At 46.1% G+C, this 20026-nt stretch overlaps 2 protein-coding genes across 6 annotated transcripts in view; both read left to right on the top strand.

Moving 5' to 3' along the window:
- Positions 1-20026, top strand: part of LOC104473358 (lactosylceramide 4-alpha-galactosyltransferase) — a 61721-nt gene that overhangs the window by 39370 nt on the left and 2325 nt on the right. For 4 of the 5 annotated variants that reach the window (XM_086757273.1, XM_086757295.1, XM_086757280.1 and 1 more), the window contains one exon: positions 19916-20026. The gene's annotated coding sequence lies outside the window, so the exon portion shown is untranslated. Of the gene's footprint in view, positions 1-17708 lie in introns of those variants that run through there. The other variant, XM_086757287.1, reaches the window with a different exon arrangement.
- Positions 7197-9458, top strand: LOC147602145 (lactosylceramide 4-alpha-galactosyltransferase-like). The gene is made up of 2 exons (XM_086757251.1): positions 7197-7301; positions 8140-9458. Exon 2 carries the CDS (start codon positions 8194-8196, stop codon positions 9274-9276), a length of 1083 nt encoding a protein of 360 aa, XP_086613377.1. The 5' UTR covers positions 7197-7301; positions 8140-8193; the 3' UTR covers positions 9277-9458.

Here is a 20026-nt window from a genome sequence, read left to right as displayed (position 1 = left end):
TCACAATGTCTTTGCAGGCGATGAAGCAAAGAGCTAGTGCGCTCCAGAATATGTTTTGGATTCTGGTAGCTGTGAGAGACGGTTTCCTGCAGACCTTTTCCATAGTCCTTTCCTACCTGCTACATCATGGGCATATAAGTTTTCACCTTCCAGTGAATGATCTGAACTGCAGACAAGCCCGGAGCTTGTGCAGCAGTCCCTTTATGGACAAGGTGCTCAGTGGAGTGATCCATTAGCATTTTGCTTTATGGTCACATCATTGTGGGATCTGCAGGATCCTCCAGCAGTGCTGGAGCAAGTCATGCTCCCTGTTTCATCCATTCACCCTCTGATGTGATCCTTCCATCCCTCCCTTCCCACATGATTCCTGAGTTAGCTCAGCAACACCCTACTCAGTCCACTACTCTCTGGCTGTTTCTCGTGCTGGGAACTGCTGTTCCCAGGCACTGCCCGTAGGCACGGGATGGTGCGGAGAGAACCTGCTATTACCAGAGCTGAGCCAAGCTGGGAATAAAAACTAGAGAGAGCAGCTCTGAAGTTGAGCTGCATGAACTGCATGGCCTCCTTCTGCTAGGGAAGTGAGCAGCAGAGCTGGCTGTGTACTGGGGTTGGCTAGTTCCACGCTGGGCACAGGGAGGTCTGGGTTAGTTCTTGTGCTATTTGGGGGCTGGGGCAGCTATGACTTCAGCTGGACCATCACCCAACCACAGGATCGCAATGGTTCCTCAGAAATGTTAAACCCAGGTGAAAGATACTGCTCACAAGAAGGGATTAGACTTAAACTGCAAATCTATTCTAACATCAGAAGAACCACTTCTCTGTTATGGATTCACGTGCCACCATTCTCAAATACCACTGTCACTGGGTGCAAGCTAATCCTGTCAAAGAGAAAATAACAGCTCCTGCTAGCTTTTTTTTTTACATTTGATGAAGTTATTGAGTAAGGTCACTCAACTTGAAATTGAGTATGCCTGGTTTTTTTGGAAGTTGTTACAGCTCTCTCTTGATTAATTCAACAAATTTCCTACTCTGTCTAAGTGTAGTAGCATTACTGGCCATTTTCCACTAATCTTAGACTACTGCTTATTGTACTTAGGGAGACTGAAGCTGAATTGAAGCTTAATGATGTTGCCATGACTGGCTATGTGACTTTCTGTTTGTGGCCATTATGTACGTACCTCATTGGTTCTCTCTGTTGCAGATAACAGACAGAGGCTGTATAGGTTTTTTTCTGGATACCTTCAGCAAGATGCCATCACATCTATGGCCACATTCTGTACAGAGATTTAGGAATCGACAGCTATAAAAAGTGCCCTACCATTTCTTCCCACAGTCTCTTCACTTTTTGCAGAAACCTGCTGATATCATCCTCCAACTCTTTGCCATGGCTTGCGTTTAATTCTTCTTGCCACATGGAAGGTCTATCCAGCACTGCATTATAGCTATATGAGTGGCTATTTTCACTTTTCTTTCTTTTATTTCAGGGGAAACTGTAGTTCTAAAAAACATGTAGGTGAAATTGGATATTGCAGGGTTCACTCTGGAAAGGTGAAGTTGTGATTAAGTGCAAAAGATGCAGTTAAGAGACAGGTGCCTTAAGTGTCCTCTGTCTATAGCTTGGTCCAATATACCCGTTACAATTACAACACTCACCCTCATCTCACCTCACATCTTTTCACATGCTTGGTTTGCCATTCTTCTCTAGGGTCAGAAGAGGGAGCTCTAAAGCTGTTGCTAAAATGCTAAATACTCATTCTAATTCCCAAGAAGGACACGGACCTGTTGGAGAGGGTCCAGAGAAGGGCCACGAAGATGATCAGAGGGCTGGAGCTCCTCTCCTATGAGGACAGGCTGAGAGAGTTGAGGCTGTTCAGCACGGAGAAGAGAAGGCTCCGGACCTTCCGGGGCCTAAAGGGGCCCTACAGGAAAGCTGGAGGGGGACTTTTGACAAGGGCATGTGGTGTTAGGACAAGGGGTAATGGTTTCTAAACTGGAAGAGGGTAGATTTAGATTAGATATAAGGAAGAAATGCTTTACTGTGAGGGTGGTGAGGCACTGGAACAGGTTGCCCAGAGACGTGGTAGATGCCCCATCCCTGGAAGTGTTCGAGGCCAGGTTGGACAGGGCTTTGAGTGACCTGGTCTAGTGGAAGGTGTCCCTGCCCATGGCAAGGGGCTTGGACCTAGATCCAACCCAATCCATTCTATGATTCTACAAATTCCCCTAAATACTAGTAGAATTAGCTGGTGGATCCATCCGTTTGGCACTGCTCTGCTCCTCCATACTTAACAGACCGATGAGTCACTCTGTTGGTATTGTCAAAGCTTACCTCTTCTACCCTCGCTGGTAATTAAATCTGAAGAAAAATGAGATCTTTTACTGTTTTCTGGCAAGTCCTCAAAATACTCCTATCGGGCTGCTTGTGATCCCTGATACTGTTCAGGACCCCTAGCAGCTACCTGGGTATGCAGCAGCACTTTGCTGGACCTTTTTCCTCTCTGTTTTTGTTACTGAATTTGCTGCAAATCTACATGCTCCTCCAGTGTTTTTCTGTTTATGTGTCCACGTGCTTACTTGAAGGGACATCACTAAACTCAAGAGTACTTGTTTCCTTTTCCTAGAGACAACTGGGACTGGTGCAATCACTTAGTTCAAGGCTCATCAGAGCTATCTTGCCATGTTTCTACTTGATGTACCATAAATGTAGTTTTGGAATAATTTAGTGGCATAAGGTAGTTGAAGTGGCAGTAAAATTGTGCAATGATAAGATAAAGAAGGAAGGTATGCTTTCATTTAGCCTGTGAAGCTAGATTTGGATCTTCATGACATATTCTGGCTGATCTCAGCTGTACCAGATTGTGCAGCCGTGCCCCAGTCTTGATGCCTCTAGCCCTGGCTCCCACACTAAGAGCTGGAACTCTCTCCTTTGCTTGGTTGAATTGGCCATGAGAGGACACAGCTATTGCTTTAAAATTGTGATGGTTTAGCCCAAGTTACCGCACAGTTAACTCCATCCCTGCCAAAACCAGGACAAAATGTTGGCTACGAAAGGGACCGTCCAAAGCATCAGTTTAAGATACAAAACCATCTCTAACCAGCATCTCTTGCAAATCTGCGTTTAAGCATGTTCTGCGGGACATCAAAGAGTTACATTCTCAATCCATTTTAGTTGATAAGAGGTAGATTCAGGTTATGCTTTTATGCTTCTTTTACAGTTTCCCTTCTTCAGGGATAAGCATGAGAGCCATCTTGTATTTTCTGTCACTGCTGGGTGAGAGCAAGCAAATGTGGGGACCAAGAAGCCAACACAAGGAAAGCACCAAGAGGGCGGGCAGTGGGAAGGCTTAGAGGACAGAGAATCCACCTCATCTCCTCTGGACACAGAGCCACTAGGTTTGGGTCTTCTTCCCAAGAGCCCTGGGGATGTACACTATGTGCAGGTAGGCTCACAGGACCGGCACCGGTTATTTTCCTTTTAAGACTGGTTCAGAGACTTCACAAGACTGGAAGGAGGAGCCTCTTCCTCTACCTGGAGATATGTCGGCTGAATACTGTTATTGGTTGTAGTTCCTCTTTCTCTGCTGTGGGAGGACTCAGTCACAATTCCAGTTTTCCCAGGGGTCCTCTTCTTTGGGAGTATTCTGAATTGATCAAATATTCAGATTCTAAATTGACTCTTATTCCTGCTTTTTAGAGCCTCAGCAGCTGCCTGTTCAGCAGTTCGCCTTCTCTGCTCCCCGCAGCCTAGGGGCTGGGTTTGTTGCTTCCCTGCACTCCACCGGCAGGCCAGCCTAGGAGAGAGCAGCCTGGTTGTCAAGACAAAGAGTGTATTTAATAGCAAGCACGAGCTCTGGCAGCCAAAGTCACAGGCACCCAGGTAATCACCCTTCCGGGTCTCTTTGGGCAAGTTATCAGCGAGTGCCTGGGTATCAGGGATCATTTGGCTTCTCTTTTGCAGTTTTATTCGTGCAACATTTTAGGCAAAACAGAACGCTTAGTCTGTGCTGCCTCTGTTTCCATTGCTCTCTGTTCTCTCTCTTCTCCCCTTTGGCTCAGCAGGTGTATTTGCTAATAGCTAGATGATCCCTTTGCACCTTCTTTCCTACAATTTTCTGCTTATTTGCAGGTCTATCTAGCTTCATAGGTTAAATCTCCTAATTGCCTAAGTATAAGCTGTATCAATTAAATCACAGAAGAAAAGAAAGTGCTTTTTCACATCCTTAGTTTATATTTTACTTTGCAAACAACATTTGCACTTCTGCAATATATACAGCCACAGTTTTCCTGTCAACATGTGATCGCCTCTGGCTATGGCAGTTATTTGTACTGGTTATCCTACGGTTTAGGCCTGGAGGTTGAGACCTTTTACAGAAGTGATAATTTGGGAACTTTACAGTTCCAATGTAATGATGTAAAAGCAATTGTAATTGCTTTCAATGTAAACTGAGAATGTAACCTTTCATTCTCTGACATTGCTAAATGCATGCCCTTAAAGAGTTTGTACAGTTTATTTCTTGCCATTTATTACCACTACTTGAACTGCCACAAAGATCTGATGATGTTCTGTAGCAATATCACTCAACAGTGTACATTTTTTCTTATTAGGAATGATTTGCCAGGTTCTGGGGGCTTCTGATTATCTGCTGTTGCAATTTGAAAAAGAGAGGATTGCAGGAACTGGTGATGCCTCTTTGGCTTCACATAAGTTGACTTCATGTACGATTCATGCTGTACCATCACCCAATCACCCAATTGTAATACAATTTTGGTTCTTTGCATTTTTTTTTGTTGTCTGTGATTTTGCTGCCAAGGAAAATTTCAGCAAAGCACATTTAAAATCACACAGAGCAGGAAACCTCTTTGCTCAGTGCAGGATGCTCCAGCACACCTTAGGGGCATCGTGAGTGGATGTGAGCATGTACTGATCCAGCAGCATCAGATTGTTTAAAGTTCTTGCATGGAGGAGCTATGAGATCTTCCATGTCTGTTCCCTTGGTACTACATTTCATCCTTCTTGTGCTTGGAACAAGGAAAACTTGCTATTGTTTAAATGTGAGCCTTTATCTTATGCAGTATGGTGTCTCTGTAAGTTTTACAATTTTTGTTTGAACTGGGTTTTTTGTTTTGATTTTTTTTTCTTTGCGTGTTTCCAGCACTGCATTGGTTAGTTAGGCTTTTAAATTTAGCAACAAGGTCATGAAAATTACAGGCAGTATTTTGCAAATAACGCATTGTCAGAAAATATGCATTAGCTGGTTTCTTGCTCTGTTAAAGAAATTCTTGTGGCTCGTACATATCTGACTAGCCCTTGTCACACTCTCAGAAGGTCTGAGCATTTCCCTGTTTCTGCATTGGTATGAGAAGAAAAAGCTTTACATTCCTTTCATTGGAGTAGAGAAGACCTTTTGGATGAACAGGGGCAGATATGTCCATATCAAGCAGAAGAATGAGTGACCAGGTCCAGGACTAGGAACAGTGTCCCCAGTGACATCTTATTATTGTCACTGGGGACCTAATCAATGGGTGATTCATCTACCCTGCTGCAGATTACACAAGCACATAAGTGACTGCAGGCATCCCTGCCTATGATGGGAACACAGGTGTCTATACCATGGACTTTTAAAGTTAGGTGAGATAAAACTGACTGTAGCTTCTAGCAAACCTGGGTAGAGCCAATGCAGTCATAGACATGAGGAGCTAAGTATATGGGATGACCTGGTGGAAGGCATCTTGGCAGAAAAGGACCTGATGGTTCTGTGGACAACAAGTTGCTGAGGACCCAGCAGTGTGCCCTTGTAGCAAAGACAATCAACAGCCTGCTGGGCTGCATTGTGTAGAGCATTACCTCCAAGATCAAGGGAAGCAATCCTTCCCTGCTACTCAGCACAAGTGAGACACATCTGGAGTGCTGTGTCCTGTTCTGGGCTCCCCGGTAAAAGCGAGACATGCACATACTGGAGCAAGGCCAGCAAATGGCCACTAAGATGAGAAAGGGCTTGGAGCACGTGCCATATGAAGAGAGGCTGAGAGAGCTCTGATCATTTTGCTTGGAGAAGAGCAGGCGCAGGGGGGGATGACTTGTCAAAGTGTATAAATCCATGACTGGAGATTGGTGGGGTAAAGAGGACAAGCCAGGCTCTTCTCTGTGGAATCCAGTGATGGGATGAGACACAACAGGCACAAACTGAAGTAGGGGAAATTAGAATGAAAGAAATGGTGGTGAAGCACTGCAACAGGTTGTCCAGAGAGGTTGTGGAGTCTCTGTCCTCGGACAAGGTCAAAAGCCAAGAGGACATGGCCCTGAGGAATCTGCTCTAGGTGACTGGGCATTGAGCAGGGGGGGTGGCCAAATGATCTCCAGAGGTGCCTTCCAACCCCAACTCTTGTGTGATTTTGTGACCTGATGGGATGTGACCTGAGGCCTGGAGAGCTCCAACGCTGAAAGGGCTGGGAATAAGCTTAAGGCGGAGCTCCTCCAGTGTTGGCATCTTATGAGTCCATCCATGGTGCTGCAGTGTTTGGAAGGATTTGGGGAGGGGTGAGGGATCTGGGAAGCTATGGAGCAATAGGCCTGACATTTGTTGCAGGCAGCTGTGTAGAAACTGTAGTAATCCCTAAACTTAGTGGCTGTATGGATAAAGGTGATATTTTGTGAATGTGTCAACGCATCTTCTGTAAGGCAAGGTCAGCTGCCATTGAGCACAGGGACAAGGGGGAACTCAATCCTAAAATGAGGGACACCTGCAATTGGCAAAGTCATTCAGTGAAGTATCTGGCCTCAGAGGGAGTCTTCCCAAATGGATGAGTAAATTAATTGCTCAAAGTTGTATTTAGGAATGAAGTCTTGGGGTGGGAGGAGGCAGCTGTATGAAACTCTTGGCTTAGTTCTTGTGGCAGCCACGCAAGGAGCGTGAGCACTGAGAATTCTTAGCAAAGAAGCAGAAAACAGCAAAATGCTTTTCTGCCACAGTATAAAGCTTAATGTGTAGCAATAAGGACTCTCCTTTTCCTTCTTTTTTTTTGTTTGCTGGTTCCTTCCAAATTAGATGGGCTCTTCACAGCAGAGCCGCATGACCCATCAGCTATATGACTCTTCTTTCAGCCAGTGTGTTAGGTGAACTTATGGTGTCACATCCTCCCTGATTTGCATGTTATCTCTATGTTGTTAGGCTCCACCTTTCACCTTTTTTGTCACCAAAAGGAAGTGCCAGACCATAGAGTTATAGGCGCTCTCAAAGACACTAACCTCTTGAAAAGCCAGCTGAGCAGTGGCTTCTGTGGTGTCTAGAAAGCAGGCACAGGTGAGTAGTATTCCCAGATTCTGAGAGTGGGACTTGCAGTTTCAGAGGAATGTAGAATGCCAGTTTCCTGTGTCTGTTGCATAGAAGAAATAACTCTGTCCCCTCAAGCCTGTCCTTGGTTTCTCTTCTGCAGTTTACCAAGCTAAAAATGATTTACAGGATTCAACACGCTGTGCTGTGGAGGGAGGGGGAAACAGGTATGTAAAAAGCAGAGTGGGTTTTTTTCACTGTGTGTAACACCCACAGCACATGCTGGCACTTCTCTGCAGGAGAAGAACACGTTCTGGGAGTCCAGAGCTGATGATTTGTGTACGGGCTGCTTCTTCTCTGTCCCCAAAGCCCCAGTGCCTAATGGAGAGAGGTGGCTCCGTGCGGTTGCATTTGGAAACCTCCAAGTGCAGCTGACAAGTCATTTTCTGGCTACATGGAGCGTTTAGTGTGTGTCTCAGTCACAGTAATCAGGGGTGAATGACAAATGGCATTATGCCAGCTGAGTTCTTTGTCCTGTTCCCTGTTGGTTACATATTAAAGCTTTTGCTGTATCCTGAAGCTCTCTGTTCTGGAGCATGGGGATTTGGGTTTGGAGACGGAGCAGAGGGAGGCAGGAGAATTGCCGCAGTTCTCCTTGCTGCTTCTCCCTCAGTTGTGCATTGACCCGAAGGCCCTGTGAGAATGCGGAGAAGTGAGGAGACGGTTTCAGAAAGGACCTAAAGGCATAACTGAAGCAGGCTGCCCTGAGGCTAAGAAAGGAGAGTTCCGCTTTGCTGTGGCACTGTCCCAAGGCTTGTGGTCTGCTGCCTTGCCTGTCAGTGTCTTTTTCTTCTTTCCTCCCCTTCAGATCACGACAGTTGTCTTGGGAGAGCAGGCTCCAACGTGAGCAAGACTGCCCAGGATGTCCAACTGCCTGCTAAAACTGACCACGGTGCCCCTGAGCCACAGGCTCAGGGCTCTGTTTATCCTCAGCATTTCATTTGTGTTCTTTGCTTCTGTCATGTTCTGCTGGAGAACTGGGAAGGACACTGAGAGCCAGCTGTACAGCTTGCATACACAAAAGAGGTGTAAACAGTTTTTGCCTTACCTTCCCCAAGCCGTTGCTGGTGGGCCTCCTCCTCCACCAGGAGATGTGTTTTTTGTGGAGACCTCGGAGCAAACTAGCCCAAGCTACCTGTTCCTGTGCTCTGTGGAGTCAGCGGCCCGCACGCACCCTGGGACAAGGGTCGTGGTGCTTATGAAAGGCTTGGCAGACGGGAATGCCTCATTACCCAATCACTGGGGCTTCTCGTTGCTGAGCTGCTTCCCCAACGTGGAATTCCAGCCCCTGAACTTGCTGGAGCTTTTCTCAGGGACACCTCTGGCAAAGTGGTACTTGCAGCCTGACCACCAGAAGGAACCTTATTTCTTTCCCGTCCTGTCTGACGCCTGCAGAATTACAATCATGTGGAAATTTGGTGGCATCTACCTGGACACAGACTTCATTGTCCTTAGGAACTTGAAGAACCTCACCAATGCCCTCGGTTTGCAATCTCAGAGTGTATTGAATGGGGCTTTTCTCTCCTTTGAACCCAAGCATGAGTACATAGAGCTTTGCATGCAGGACTTTGTGGATAACTACAATGGCTGGATCTGGGCGCACCAGGGCCCAAAACTCTTAACACGTGTTTTCAAGAAGTGGTGCTCCATCAGTAATATACAGAACAACATGAGCTGCAAGGGGGTGCGCGCTCTTTCCCCTGAAGTCCTTTACCCTATTCCCTGGGAGGACTGGAAAAAGTTGTTTGAAGCAATCAGCTCCACGGAGCTTCACAAGCTTTTTAAGAACACCTACGCAGTGCACGTATGGAACAAACTGAGCCATGGAACAACGCTAGAGATCACATCCCAGGCTTTGCTGGCTCAGCTGTATTCTCAGTTCTGCCCTGCCACATATGCAAAGATGAAGGAGGACTCTGAAGAGCAGGCAAGGCATCCAGTGTGACCTGTGGACCGTTGGCTGCAGGGTAGTTTCCCAGTCTGAAGGAAACGGAGTGCCTTTCACCTGCCACAGAGTTGGTTTCTAGCCCACGGCACAAGTATTCTGTGTGACAGCTCAGTGATTTTGTACCCTTTCTGAATATCTGCCTCGGATCCTACGTGCTTCAAATACACACCAGAACCTGAGTTGGGACTCTCTTGTTGTCCTTCCGTAGCCCCTGATGCTGCAGGGAAGGGTGAACTTGTTCATTGGTGCCTGCCAGTTGCTCCTCTATTGCTGTTCTCTCCGTTGTATCATGCCTGAAAAGCCTCTCATGTAGTTCCACCAGCTGTAGGAACTTGTAGGCTTGCTCTCTGTAATGTTTCTATGTCTGTAAATAAATGCCAGCCAGTGCTATAGGACACGATTTAGAGAAGCTTAGGATCAAATTCCCGGGGTGGTAAAGAATGTTATGACTGGTGAGGTCTTGGGAGAGACTTGGGACTATATGAAAATTGCTTTAAGAAATGGAAAGCATTTTAAATCCCTGCTTGGCTCAGTGTAAAGTTTTTCTTGTTTTCCAAAGGTAACTTAATTTCAAATGATCTTGTCTACTGCTTTACGTTCCACAGCGACAGGCTGCCTTTTCTGGTCCTCCTTGGGAAAAGAAATAGCCAAAAGCAATTCTTTTACCAGTGTGGGGAAATGCAACAGGTGTTGATAACAATACTTTCCTGCTGAATCACTGCTTGGAAGTAGAAGTGTCTTTGTCTAAATTTCCACGTCTGCAACACCAGAGTAATATGTTTAAGATAGAAGTGGTGGTAAAACATTACGTAGGGTCTCAGTGATTAGAGGTTATTTCTTTGTGGTTTATTTGCCTCTTACTGTTTCATAGGTAAAATAATAAGAAACCCACAGTTATGCAACTCAACTTACACCAACTCTTTTTCCTCATGTCCAGAATCGTATGTTTTATGGCTAAGTCATTCACTCTGGTAGTTTCTTGCATGTGAAGTGTGAGAAATGTCCTTCTCGTCTTTGTCAGGCATGTGGTTGTACACCTTTTCTTAACCTTCTGTATTGGCTTGATATGGAAGAGTTCTTCGTAGAAGTATTTTGATTCAAATGCTAGCATTAGCCTGGGAAAGACCAGGCTGCACAAGGATGCAGGATGCTCAAACGTGCAGCTTATCATGCATTTCTTGTAACTCTCATTTCAGACTGGATACCCGTAGTACCATAGTGAAATACTGACATCTTTGTACGGTAACTTGGCATGGCTCTGACATGGAAAAATGATCAGTGCTATGACACTTTGATGTATGTCTGAATTTCTTTTTCTCTGCCATTACTCTGAACTTGCTGTTTCTTCACTACCTTGAAATCCCACTGCACTTACCAGCTGTACATGTGGCCAAATCTGATCCCAAAGGGAGCGCATGTGTTGCCAACCTAGCAGGATTAACTTCAGCACATGGATGTGTCTCAGTGGTGAATGCAGGCAGAACAAGCCAGTGGCTTTCTAGGTGTAGTTTTTTCTTCTTTTAACAGCCACTCTTTTTTTTTTTCTACCAAAAAAACCCTCCCTCTCAGAAATCTTTGTGTCTTATTGCACAACTGACAGAATTCTGGAGAGCATAATAGGTGGGAATATTTCTGGGTTAAAAGTTTCCCATCAGAAACATGTGGACATAACATCCCGTTTTGACTAGGTGATCATTTTAGCCAGGTGTGTTTCTTAATTAAGTAAGTTCACAGCACAGCTGCATCACCTAGGTCCCCTCCCTGTACTAGACATGAAGCCCTGCTGCTAGGTGTTGCTTCCACCTGTTTCTCTTTTCTGTCTTCAGCATCTCACTGCCTGTGCTACTTCTTCACAAGAAGCTGTGTAACTAATTGGTGTTATTATTATGCAACAGGATAAAACCTCCACTATCTTTATGTTGGTTTTTCACCTACAGAAAAACACAATGGAAGGAAATTTCTTCTCGGGCTGTAAAAGAATCCAAGTATAACCCCTGTGTGAGGTTGCTGTTAGATTGCCGTGTCCAGTTGTGCAACTGGTGATTCTTTTTTCAAGAGGGGGGAAAAAAAAAAAAAAGCAATGCTTCTGCTTCAGGTCAGCAAACCTGCACCAGCTGGGCTGTATGGGGAACTGGTGCTATAAGAGGAGGGACACAGGAGTGTAGGAAGCCATGAGAGCAACTTGGAAGGTTTTTCTGAGGAGAAGAAGGGGATCTGAGGGCCTCAGACTGGTGCTGTTTGTAGAAAGTGCCTAAGAAGAAACAGGCCAAACTTGGGTGTCTGTCTCCGTGCATCAGGCACAGCTGGCTGCCGTCTTTTGGGTGGCCCCCATGGCACAACGAGAAGGACAAGGGAGGTAAGTCAGGACCAGCATGGTGGCCACAACCGAACAGGAAGCAGGAAAAAGGCAGAGTGGTCCCACCTGAGGGCTTGCAGGCTCCCACAGCCTGCCTGGCCAGGGCGGGACCATGGGAGGGCCGTGGCTGCCCAGGGCTGTCACGGAGAGCAGGAGGGTAAGGAGGAAGCAGATGGCAGTGGGGGACGGTTGGGGTGCTCATGGGGATGGTCAGGATGTGCTACCTGCCCTCTGGAGTTGCCTTTGGCTGGACAAGCGCGGAGGTGGCCATCCGTGTGGCAGCCCTGCCGCCATCTTCCCCCATAGAGGAGAGCAGTCTGCCAGTCCCTCCTCTCGCTCCTCCTGCTGCTCAGCCTTCTCTAATCCGTGGAAAATGGGGCTGGGCCCCACAGGACATGGGGGTGCCACTGCGGCTGTGCTGGGGGCAGTGGCTGAAATGGCAGTGCCAGCATGGCGGAACCTTCCGGAAGGCTCTGTGCAGCCGCGACCACGTCCCCACTTCTGGGCAGTGCCGGGGGAACAGAGTGGATTTGGGATGGGCTGTGCCTTGTTCTTCCTGTTTCTGGGCTGGGTAGGAATAACCCCATCTCTGGGAGAGGCATCCTGTGGTCCTGTGGGCCTGCGTCCCTCCTGCCTTCTGCCTCCCCAGCCGTTTGCTTGGGTGGCATGGAGCAGCACAGCTACAGCCGTGTTGGCAAGAGCTGTCCCAGTGCATGATGTTATCGTGGCCAAATCCTTGCCTCTTGCAGGGTAGCCCTGCTGAAATTTAGGCACTTTCTTGGGTCAGTGATTAGAGGGTATTCCCTTGGTGGTTTTTCTGGTGGCTGGGGATGGTCCCCGTGCTACAAGGCTGAGCAGCCCTTGGCCAGAGATCTCTGATCTCTTAGGGGTCTCTGATCCCTGCCAGCATTATAGGGAATTCCCCCCCTCCTTGGGTTTTATTCACATTTAATCTTCTTTTTTCAGCTTTTGCTGTTTTTTTTTTTTCTGGAAGACTGTTACTCAGAGGCGAAGTCAGGACCTGTGTAGCTGTGCCAGCATCAGTTCTGTGAGCAAAATGCAGCCTCTCTGCCCCACATTATTCCTCATCTTCACAATGTCTTTGCAGGCGATGAAGCAAAGAGCTAGTGCGCTCCAGAATATGTTTTGGATTCTGGTAGCTGTGAGAGACGGTTTCCTGCAGACCTTTTCCATAGTCCTTTCCTACCTGCTACATCATGGGCATATAAGTTTTCACCTTCCAGTGAATGATCTGAACTGCAGACAAGCCCGGAGCTTGTGCAGCAGTCCCTTTATGGACAAGGTGCTCAGTGGAGTGATCCATTAGCATTTTGCTTTATGGTCACATCATTGTGGGATCTGCAGGATCCTCCAGCAGTGCTGGAGCAAGTCATGCTCCCTGTTTCATCCATTCACCCTCTGATGTGATCCTTCCATCCCTCCCTTCCCACATGATTCCTGAGTTAGCTCAGCAACACCCTACTCAGTCCACTACTCTCTGGCTGTTTCTCGTGCTGGGAACTGCTGTTCCCAGGCACTGCCCGTAGGCATGGGATGGTGCGGAGAGAACCTGCTATTACCAGAGCTGAGCCAAGCTGGGAATAAAAACTAGAGAGAGCAGCTCTGAAGTTGAGCTGCATGAACTGCATGGCCTCCTTCTGCTAGGGAAGTGAGCAGCAGAGCTGGCTGTGTACTGGGGTTGGCTAGTTCCACGCTGGGCACAGGGAGGTCTGGGTTAGTTCTTGTGCTATTTGGGGGCTGGGGCAGCTATGACTTCAGCTGGACCATCACCCAACCACAGGATCGCAATGGTTCCTCAGAAATGTTAAACCCAGGTGAAAGATACTGCTCACAAGAAGGGATTAGACTTAAACTGCAAATCTATTCTAACATCAGAAGAACCACTTCTCTGTTATGGATTCACGTGCCACCATTCTCAAATACCACTGTCACTGGGTGCAAGCTAATCCTGTCAAAGAGAAAATAACAGCTCCTGCTAGCTTTTTTTTTTACATTTGATGAAGTTATTGAGTAAGGTCACTCAACTTGAAATTGAGTATGCCTGGTTTTTTTGGAAGTTGTTACAGCTCTCTCTTGATTAATTCAACAAATTTCCTACTCTGTCTAAGTGTAGTAGCATTACTGGCCATTTTCCACTAATCTTAGACTACTGCTTATTGTACTTAGGGAGACTGAAGCTGAATTGAAGCTTAATGATGTTGCCATGACTGGCTATGTGACTTTCTGTTTGTGGCCATTATGTACGTACCTCATTGGTTCTCTCTGTTGCAGATAACAGACAGAGGCTGTATAGGTTTTTTTCTGGATACCTTCAGCAAGATGCCATCACATCTATGGCCACATTCTGTACAGAGATTTAGGAATCGACAGCTATAAAAAGTGCCCTACCATTTCTTCCCACAGTCTCTTCACTTTTTGCAGAAACCTGCTGATATCATCCTCCAACTCTTTGCCATGGCTTGCGTTTAATTCTTCTTGCCACATGGAAGGTCTATCCAGCACTGCATTATAGCTATATGAGTGGCTATTTTCACTTTTCTTTCTTTTATTTCAGGGGAAACTGTAGTTCTAAAAAACATGTAGGTGAAATTGGATATTGCAGGGTTCACTCTGGAAAGGTGAAGTTGTGATTAAGTGCAAAAGATGCAGTTAAGAGACAGGTGCCTTAAGTGTCCTCTGTCTATAGCTTGGTCCAATATACCCGTTACAATTACAACACTCACCCTCATCTCACCTCACATCTTTTCACATGCTTGGTTTGCCATTCTTCTCTAGGGTCAGAAGAGGGAGCTCTAAAGCTGTTGCTAAAATGCTAAATACTCATTCTAATTCCCAAGAAGGACACGGACCTGTTGGAGAGGGTCCAGAGAAGGGCCACGAAGATGATCAGAGGGCTGGAGCTCCTCTCCTATGAGGACAGGCTGAGAGAGTTGAGGCTGTTCAGCACGGAGAAGAGAAGGCTCCGGACCTTCCGGGGCCTAAAGGGGCCCTACAGGAAAGCTGGAGGGGGACTTTTGACAAGGGCATGTGGTGTTAGGACAAGGGGTAATGGTTTCTAAACTGGAAGAGGGTAGATTTAGATTAGATATAAGGAAGAAATGCTTTACTGTGAGGGTGGTGAGGCACTGGAACAGGTTGCCCAGAGACGTGGTAGATGCCCCATCCCTGGAAGTGTTCGAGGCCAGGTTGGACGGGGCTTTGAGTGACCTGGTCTAGTGGAAGGTGTCCCTGCCCATGGCAAGGGGCTTGGACCTAGATCCAACCCAATCCATTCTATGATTCTACAAATTCCCCTAAATACTAGTAGAATTAGCTGGTGGATCCATCCGTTTGGCACTGCTCTGCTCCTCCATACTTAACAGACCGATGAGTCACTCTGTTGGTATTGTCAAAGCTTACCTCTTCTACCCTCGCTGGTAATTAAATCTGAAGAAAAATGAGATCTTTTACTGTTTTCTGGCAAGTCCTCAAAATACTCCTATCAGGCTGCTTGTGATCCCTGATACTGTTCAGGACCCCTAGCAGCTACCTGGGTATGCAGCAGCACTTTGCTGGACCTTTTTCCTCTCTGTTTTTGTTACTGAATTTGCTGCAAATCTACATGCTCCTCCAGTGTTTTTCTGTTTATGTGTCCACGTGCTTACTTGAAGGGACATCACTAAACTCAAGAGTACTTGTTTCCTTTTCCTAGAGACAACTGGGACTGGTGCAATCACTTAGTTCAAGGCTCATCAGAGCTATCTTGCCATGTTTCTACTTGATGTACCATAAATGTAGTTTTGGAATAATTTAGTGGCATAAGGTAGTTGAAGTGGCAGTAAAATTGTGCAATGATAAGATAAAGAAGGAAGGTATGCTTTCATTTAGCCTGTGAAGCTAGATTTGGATCTTCATGACATATTCTGGCTGATCTCAGCTGTACCAGATTGTGCAGCCGTGCCCCAGTCTTGATGCCTCTAGCCCTGGCTCCCACACTAAGAGCTGGAACTCTCTCCTTTGCTTGGTTGAATTGGCCATGAGAGGACACAGCTATTGCTTTAAAATTGTGATGGTTTAGCCCAAGTTACCGCACAGTTAACTCCATCCCTGCCAAAACCAGGACAAAATGTTGGCTACGAAAGGGACCGTCCAAAGCATCAGTTTAAGATACAAAACCATCTCTAACCAGCATCTCTTGCAAATCTGCGTTTAAGCATGTTCTGCGGGACATCAAAGAGTTACATTCTCAATCCATTTTAGTTGATAAGAGGTAGATTCAGGTTATGCTTTTATGCTTCTTTTACAGTTTCCCTTCTTCAGGGATAAGCATGAGAGCCATCTTGTATTTTCTGTCACTGCTGGGTGAGAGCAAGCAAATGTGGGGACCAAGAAGCCAACACAAGGAAAGCACCAAGAGGGCGGGCAGTGGGAAGGCTTAGAGGACAGAGAATCCACCTCATCTCCTCTGGACACAGAGCCACTAGGTTTGGGTCTTCTTCCCAAGAGCCCTGGGGATGTACACTATGTGCAGGTAGGCTCACAGGACCGGCACCGGTTATTTTCCTTTTAAGACTGGTTCAGAGACTTCACAAGACTGGAAGGAGGAGCCTCTTCCTCTACCTGGAGATATGTCGGCTGAATACTGTTATTGGTTGTAGTTCCTCTTTCTCTGCTGTGGGAGGACTCAGTCACAATTCCAGTTTTCCCAGGGGTCCTCTTCTTTGGGAGTATTCTGAATTGATCAAATATTCAGATTCTAAATTGACTCTTATTCCTGCTTTTTAGAGCCTCAGCAGCTGCCTGTTCAGCAGTTCGCCTTCTCTGCTCCCCGCAGCCTAGGGGCTGGGTTTGTTGCTTCCCTGCACTCCACCGGCAGGCCAGCCTAGGAGAGAGCAGCCTGGTTGTCAAGACAAAGAGTGTATTTAATAGCAAGCACGAGCTCTGGCAGCCAAAGTCACAGGCACCCAGGTAATCACCCTTCCGGGTCTCTTTGGGCAAGTTATCAGCGAGTGCCTGGGTATCAGGGATCATTTGGCTTCTCTTTTGCAGTTTTATTCGTGCAACATTTTAGGCAAAACAGAACGCTTAGTCTGTGCTGCCTCTGTTTCCATTGCTCTCTGTTCTCTCTCTTCTCCCCTTTGGCTCAGCAGGTGTATTTGCTAATAGCTAGATGATCCCTTTGCACCTTCTTTCCTACAATTTTCTGCTTATTTGCAGGTCTATCTAGCTTCATAGGTTAAATCTCCTAATTGCCTAAGTATAAGCTGTATCAATTAAATCACAGAAGAAAAGAAAGTGCTTTTTCACATCCTTAGTTTATATTTTACTTTGCAAACAACATTTGCACTTCTGCAATATATACAGCCACAGTTTTCCTGTCAACATGTGATCGCCTCTGGCTATGGCAGTTATTTGTACTGGTTATCCTACGGTTTAGGCCTGGAGGTTGAGACCTTTTACAGAAGTGATAATTTGGGAACTTTACAGTTCCAATGTAATGATGTAAAAGCAATTGTAATTGCTTTCAATGTAAACTGAGAATGTAACCTTTCATTCTCTGACATTGCTAAATGCATGCCCTTAAAGAGTTTGTACAGTTTATTTCTTGCCATTTATTACCACTACTTGAACTGCCACAAAGATCTGATGATGTTCTGTAGCAATATCACTCAACAGTGTACATTTTTTCTTATTAGGAATGATTTGCCAGGTTCTGGGGGCTTCTGATTATCTGCTGTTGCAATTTGAAAAAGAGAGGATTGCAGGAACTGGTGATGCCTCTTTGGCTTCACATAAGTTGACTTCATGTACGATTCATGCTGTACCATCACCCAATCACCCAATTGTAATACAATTTTGGTTCTTTGCATTTTTTTTTGTTGTCTGTGATTTTGCTGCCAAGGAAAATTTCAGCAAAGCACATTTAAAATCACACAGAGCAGGAAACCTCTTTGCTCAGTGCAGGATGCTCCAGCACACCTTAGGGGCATCGTGAGTGGATGTGAGCATGTACTGATCCAGCAGCATCAGATTGTTTAAAGTTCTTGCATGGAGGAGCTATGAGATCTTCCATGTCTGTTCCCTTGGTACTACATTTCATCCTTCTTGTGCTTGGAACAAGGAAAACTTGCTATTGTTTAAATGTGAGCCTTTATCTTATGCAGTATGGTGTCTCTGTAAGTTTTACAATTTTTGTTTGAACTGGGTTTTTTGTTTTGATTTTTTTTTCTTTGCGTGTTTCCAGCACTGCATTGGTTAGTTAGGCTTTTAAATTTAGCAACAAGGTCATGAAAATTACAGGCAGTATTTTGCAAATAACGCATTGTCAGAAAATATGCATTAGCTGGTTTCTTGCTCTGTTAAAGAAATTCTTGTGGCTCGTACATATCTGACTAGCCCTTGTCACACTCTCAGAAGGTCTGAGCATTTCCCTGTTTCTGCATTGGTATGAGAAGAAAAAGCTTTACATTCCTTTCATTGGAGTAGAGAAGACCTTTTGGATGAACAGGGGCAGATATGTCCATATCAAGCAGAAGAATGAGTGACCAGGTCCAGGACTAGGAACAGTGTCCCCAGTGACATCTTATTATTGTCACTGGGGACCTAATCAATGGGTGATTCATCTACCCTGCTGCAGATTACACAAGCACATAAGTGACTGCAGGCATCCCTGCCTATGATGGGAACACAGGTGTCTATACCATGGACTTTTAAAGTTAGGTGAGATAAAACTGACTGTAGCTTCTAGCAAACCTGGGTAGAGCCAATGCAGTCATAGACATGAGGAGCTAAGTATATGGGATGACCTGGTGGAAGGCATCTTGGCAGAAAAGGACCTGATGGTTCTGTGGACAACAAGTTGCTGAGGACCCAGCAGTGTGCCCTTGTAGCAAAGACAATCAACAGCCTGCTGGGCTGCATTGTGTAGAGCATTACCTCCAAGATCAAGGGAAGCAATCCTTCCCTGCTACTCAGCACAAGTGAGACACATCTGGAGTGCTGTGTCCTGTTCTGGGCTCCCCGGTAAAAGCGAGACATGCACATACTGGAGCAAGGCCAGCAAATGGCCACTAAGATGAGAAAGGGCTTGGAGCACGTGCCATATGAAGAGAGGCTGAGAGAGCTCTGATCATTTTGCTTGGAGAAGAGCAGGCGCAGGGGGGGATGACTTGTCAAAGTGTATAAATCCATGACTGGAGATTGGTGGGGTAAAGAGGACAAGCCAGGCTCTTCTCTGTGGAATCCAGTGATGGGATGAGACACAACAGGCACAAACTGAAGTAGGGGAAATTAGAATGAAAGAAATGGTGGTGAAGCACTGCAACAGGTTGTCCAGAGAGGTTGTGGAGTCTCTGTCCTCGGACAAGGTCAAAAGCCAAGAGGACATGGCCCTGAGGAATCTGCTCTAGGTGACTGGGCATTGAGCAGGGGGGGTGGCCAAATGATCTCCAGAGGTGCCTTCCAACCCCAACTCTTGTGTGATTTTGTGACCTGATGGGATGTGACCTGAGGCCTGGAGAGCTCCAACGCTGAAAGGGCTGGGAATAAGCTTAAGGCGGAGCTCCTCCAGTGTTGGCATCTTATGAGTCCATCCATGGTGCTGCAGTGTTTGGAAGGATTTGGGGAGGGGTGAGGGATCTGGGAAGCTATGGAGCAATAGGCCTGACATTTGTTGCAGGCAGCTGTGTAGAAACTGTAGTAATCCCTAAACTTAGTGGCTGTATGGATAAAGGTGATATTTTGTGAATGTGTCAACGCATCTTCTGTAAGGCAAGGTCAGCTGCCATTGAGCACAGGGACAAGGGGGAACTCAATCCTAAAATGAGGGACACCTGCAATTGGCAAAGTCATTCAGTGAAGTATCTGGCCTCAGAGGGAGTCTTCCCAAATGGATGAGTAAATTAATTGCTCAAAGTTGTATTTAGGAATGAAGTCTTGGGGTGGGAGGAGGCAGCTGTATGAAACTCTTGGCTTAGTTCTTGTGGCAGCCACGCAAGGAGCGTGAGCACTGAGAATTCTTAGCAAAGAAGCAGAAAACAGCAAAATGCTTTTCTGCCACAGTATAAAGTTTAATGTGTAGCAATAATGACATTTCAACTTCCTCTTTCAATTTATTTCGTTTTGTTTCTGATTCATTCCCAATTAGATGGCTTCTTCACAGCACAGCTGCATGACCCTTATATCAGCAACTGTGTTAGCTGAATGTATGATGTCACATCCTCCTTGGTCTGCTTGTTTTGTACATGTGTTCAGATTCCCTCTTTCACCATTTCTTTGCAGAAAAAGGAAGTGCCAGACCATAGAGTTATAGGTGCTCCCAGAGACACTAACCTCTTGAAAATCTTGTCCAGCTGAGCAGTGGCTTCTGTGCTGTCTTGAAAGCAGGGACAG

This window comes from Chlamydotis macqueenii, chromosome 1, assembly GCF_036417535.1.
Source record: "Chlamydotis macqueenii isolate bChlMac1 chromosome 1, bChlMac1.mat, whole genome shotgun sequence".
Taxonomy (NCBI): domain Eukaryota; kingdom Metazoa; phylum Chordata; class Aves; order Otidiformes; family Otididae; genus Chlamydotis; species Chlamydotis macqueenii.
Note: the sequence above shows the minus strand (reverse complement) of the source record. Positions and strands in the feature narration are given on the sequence as shown.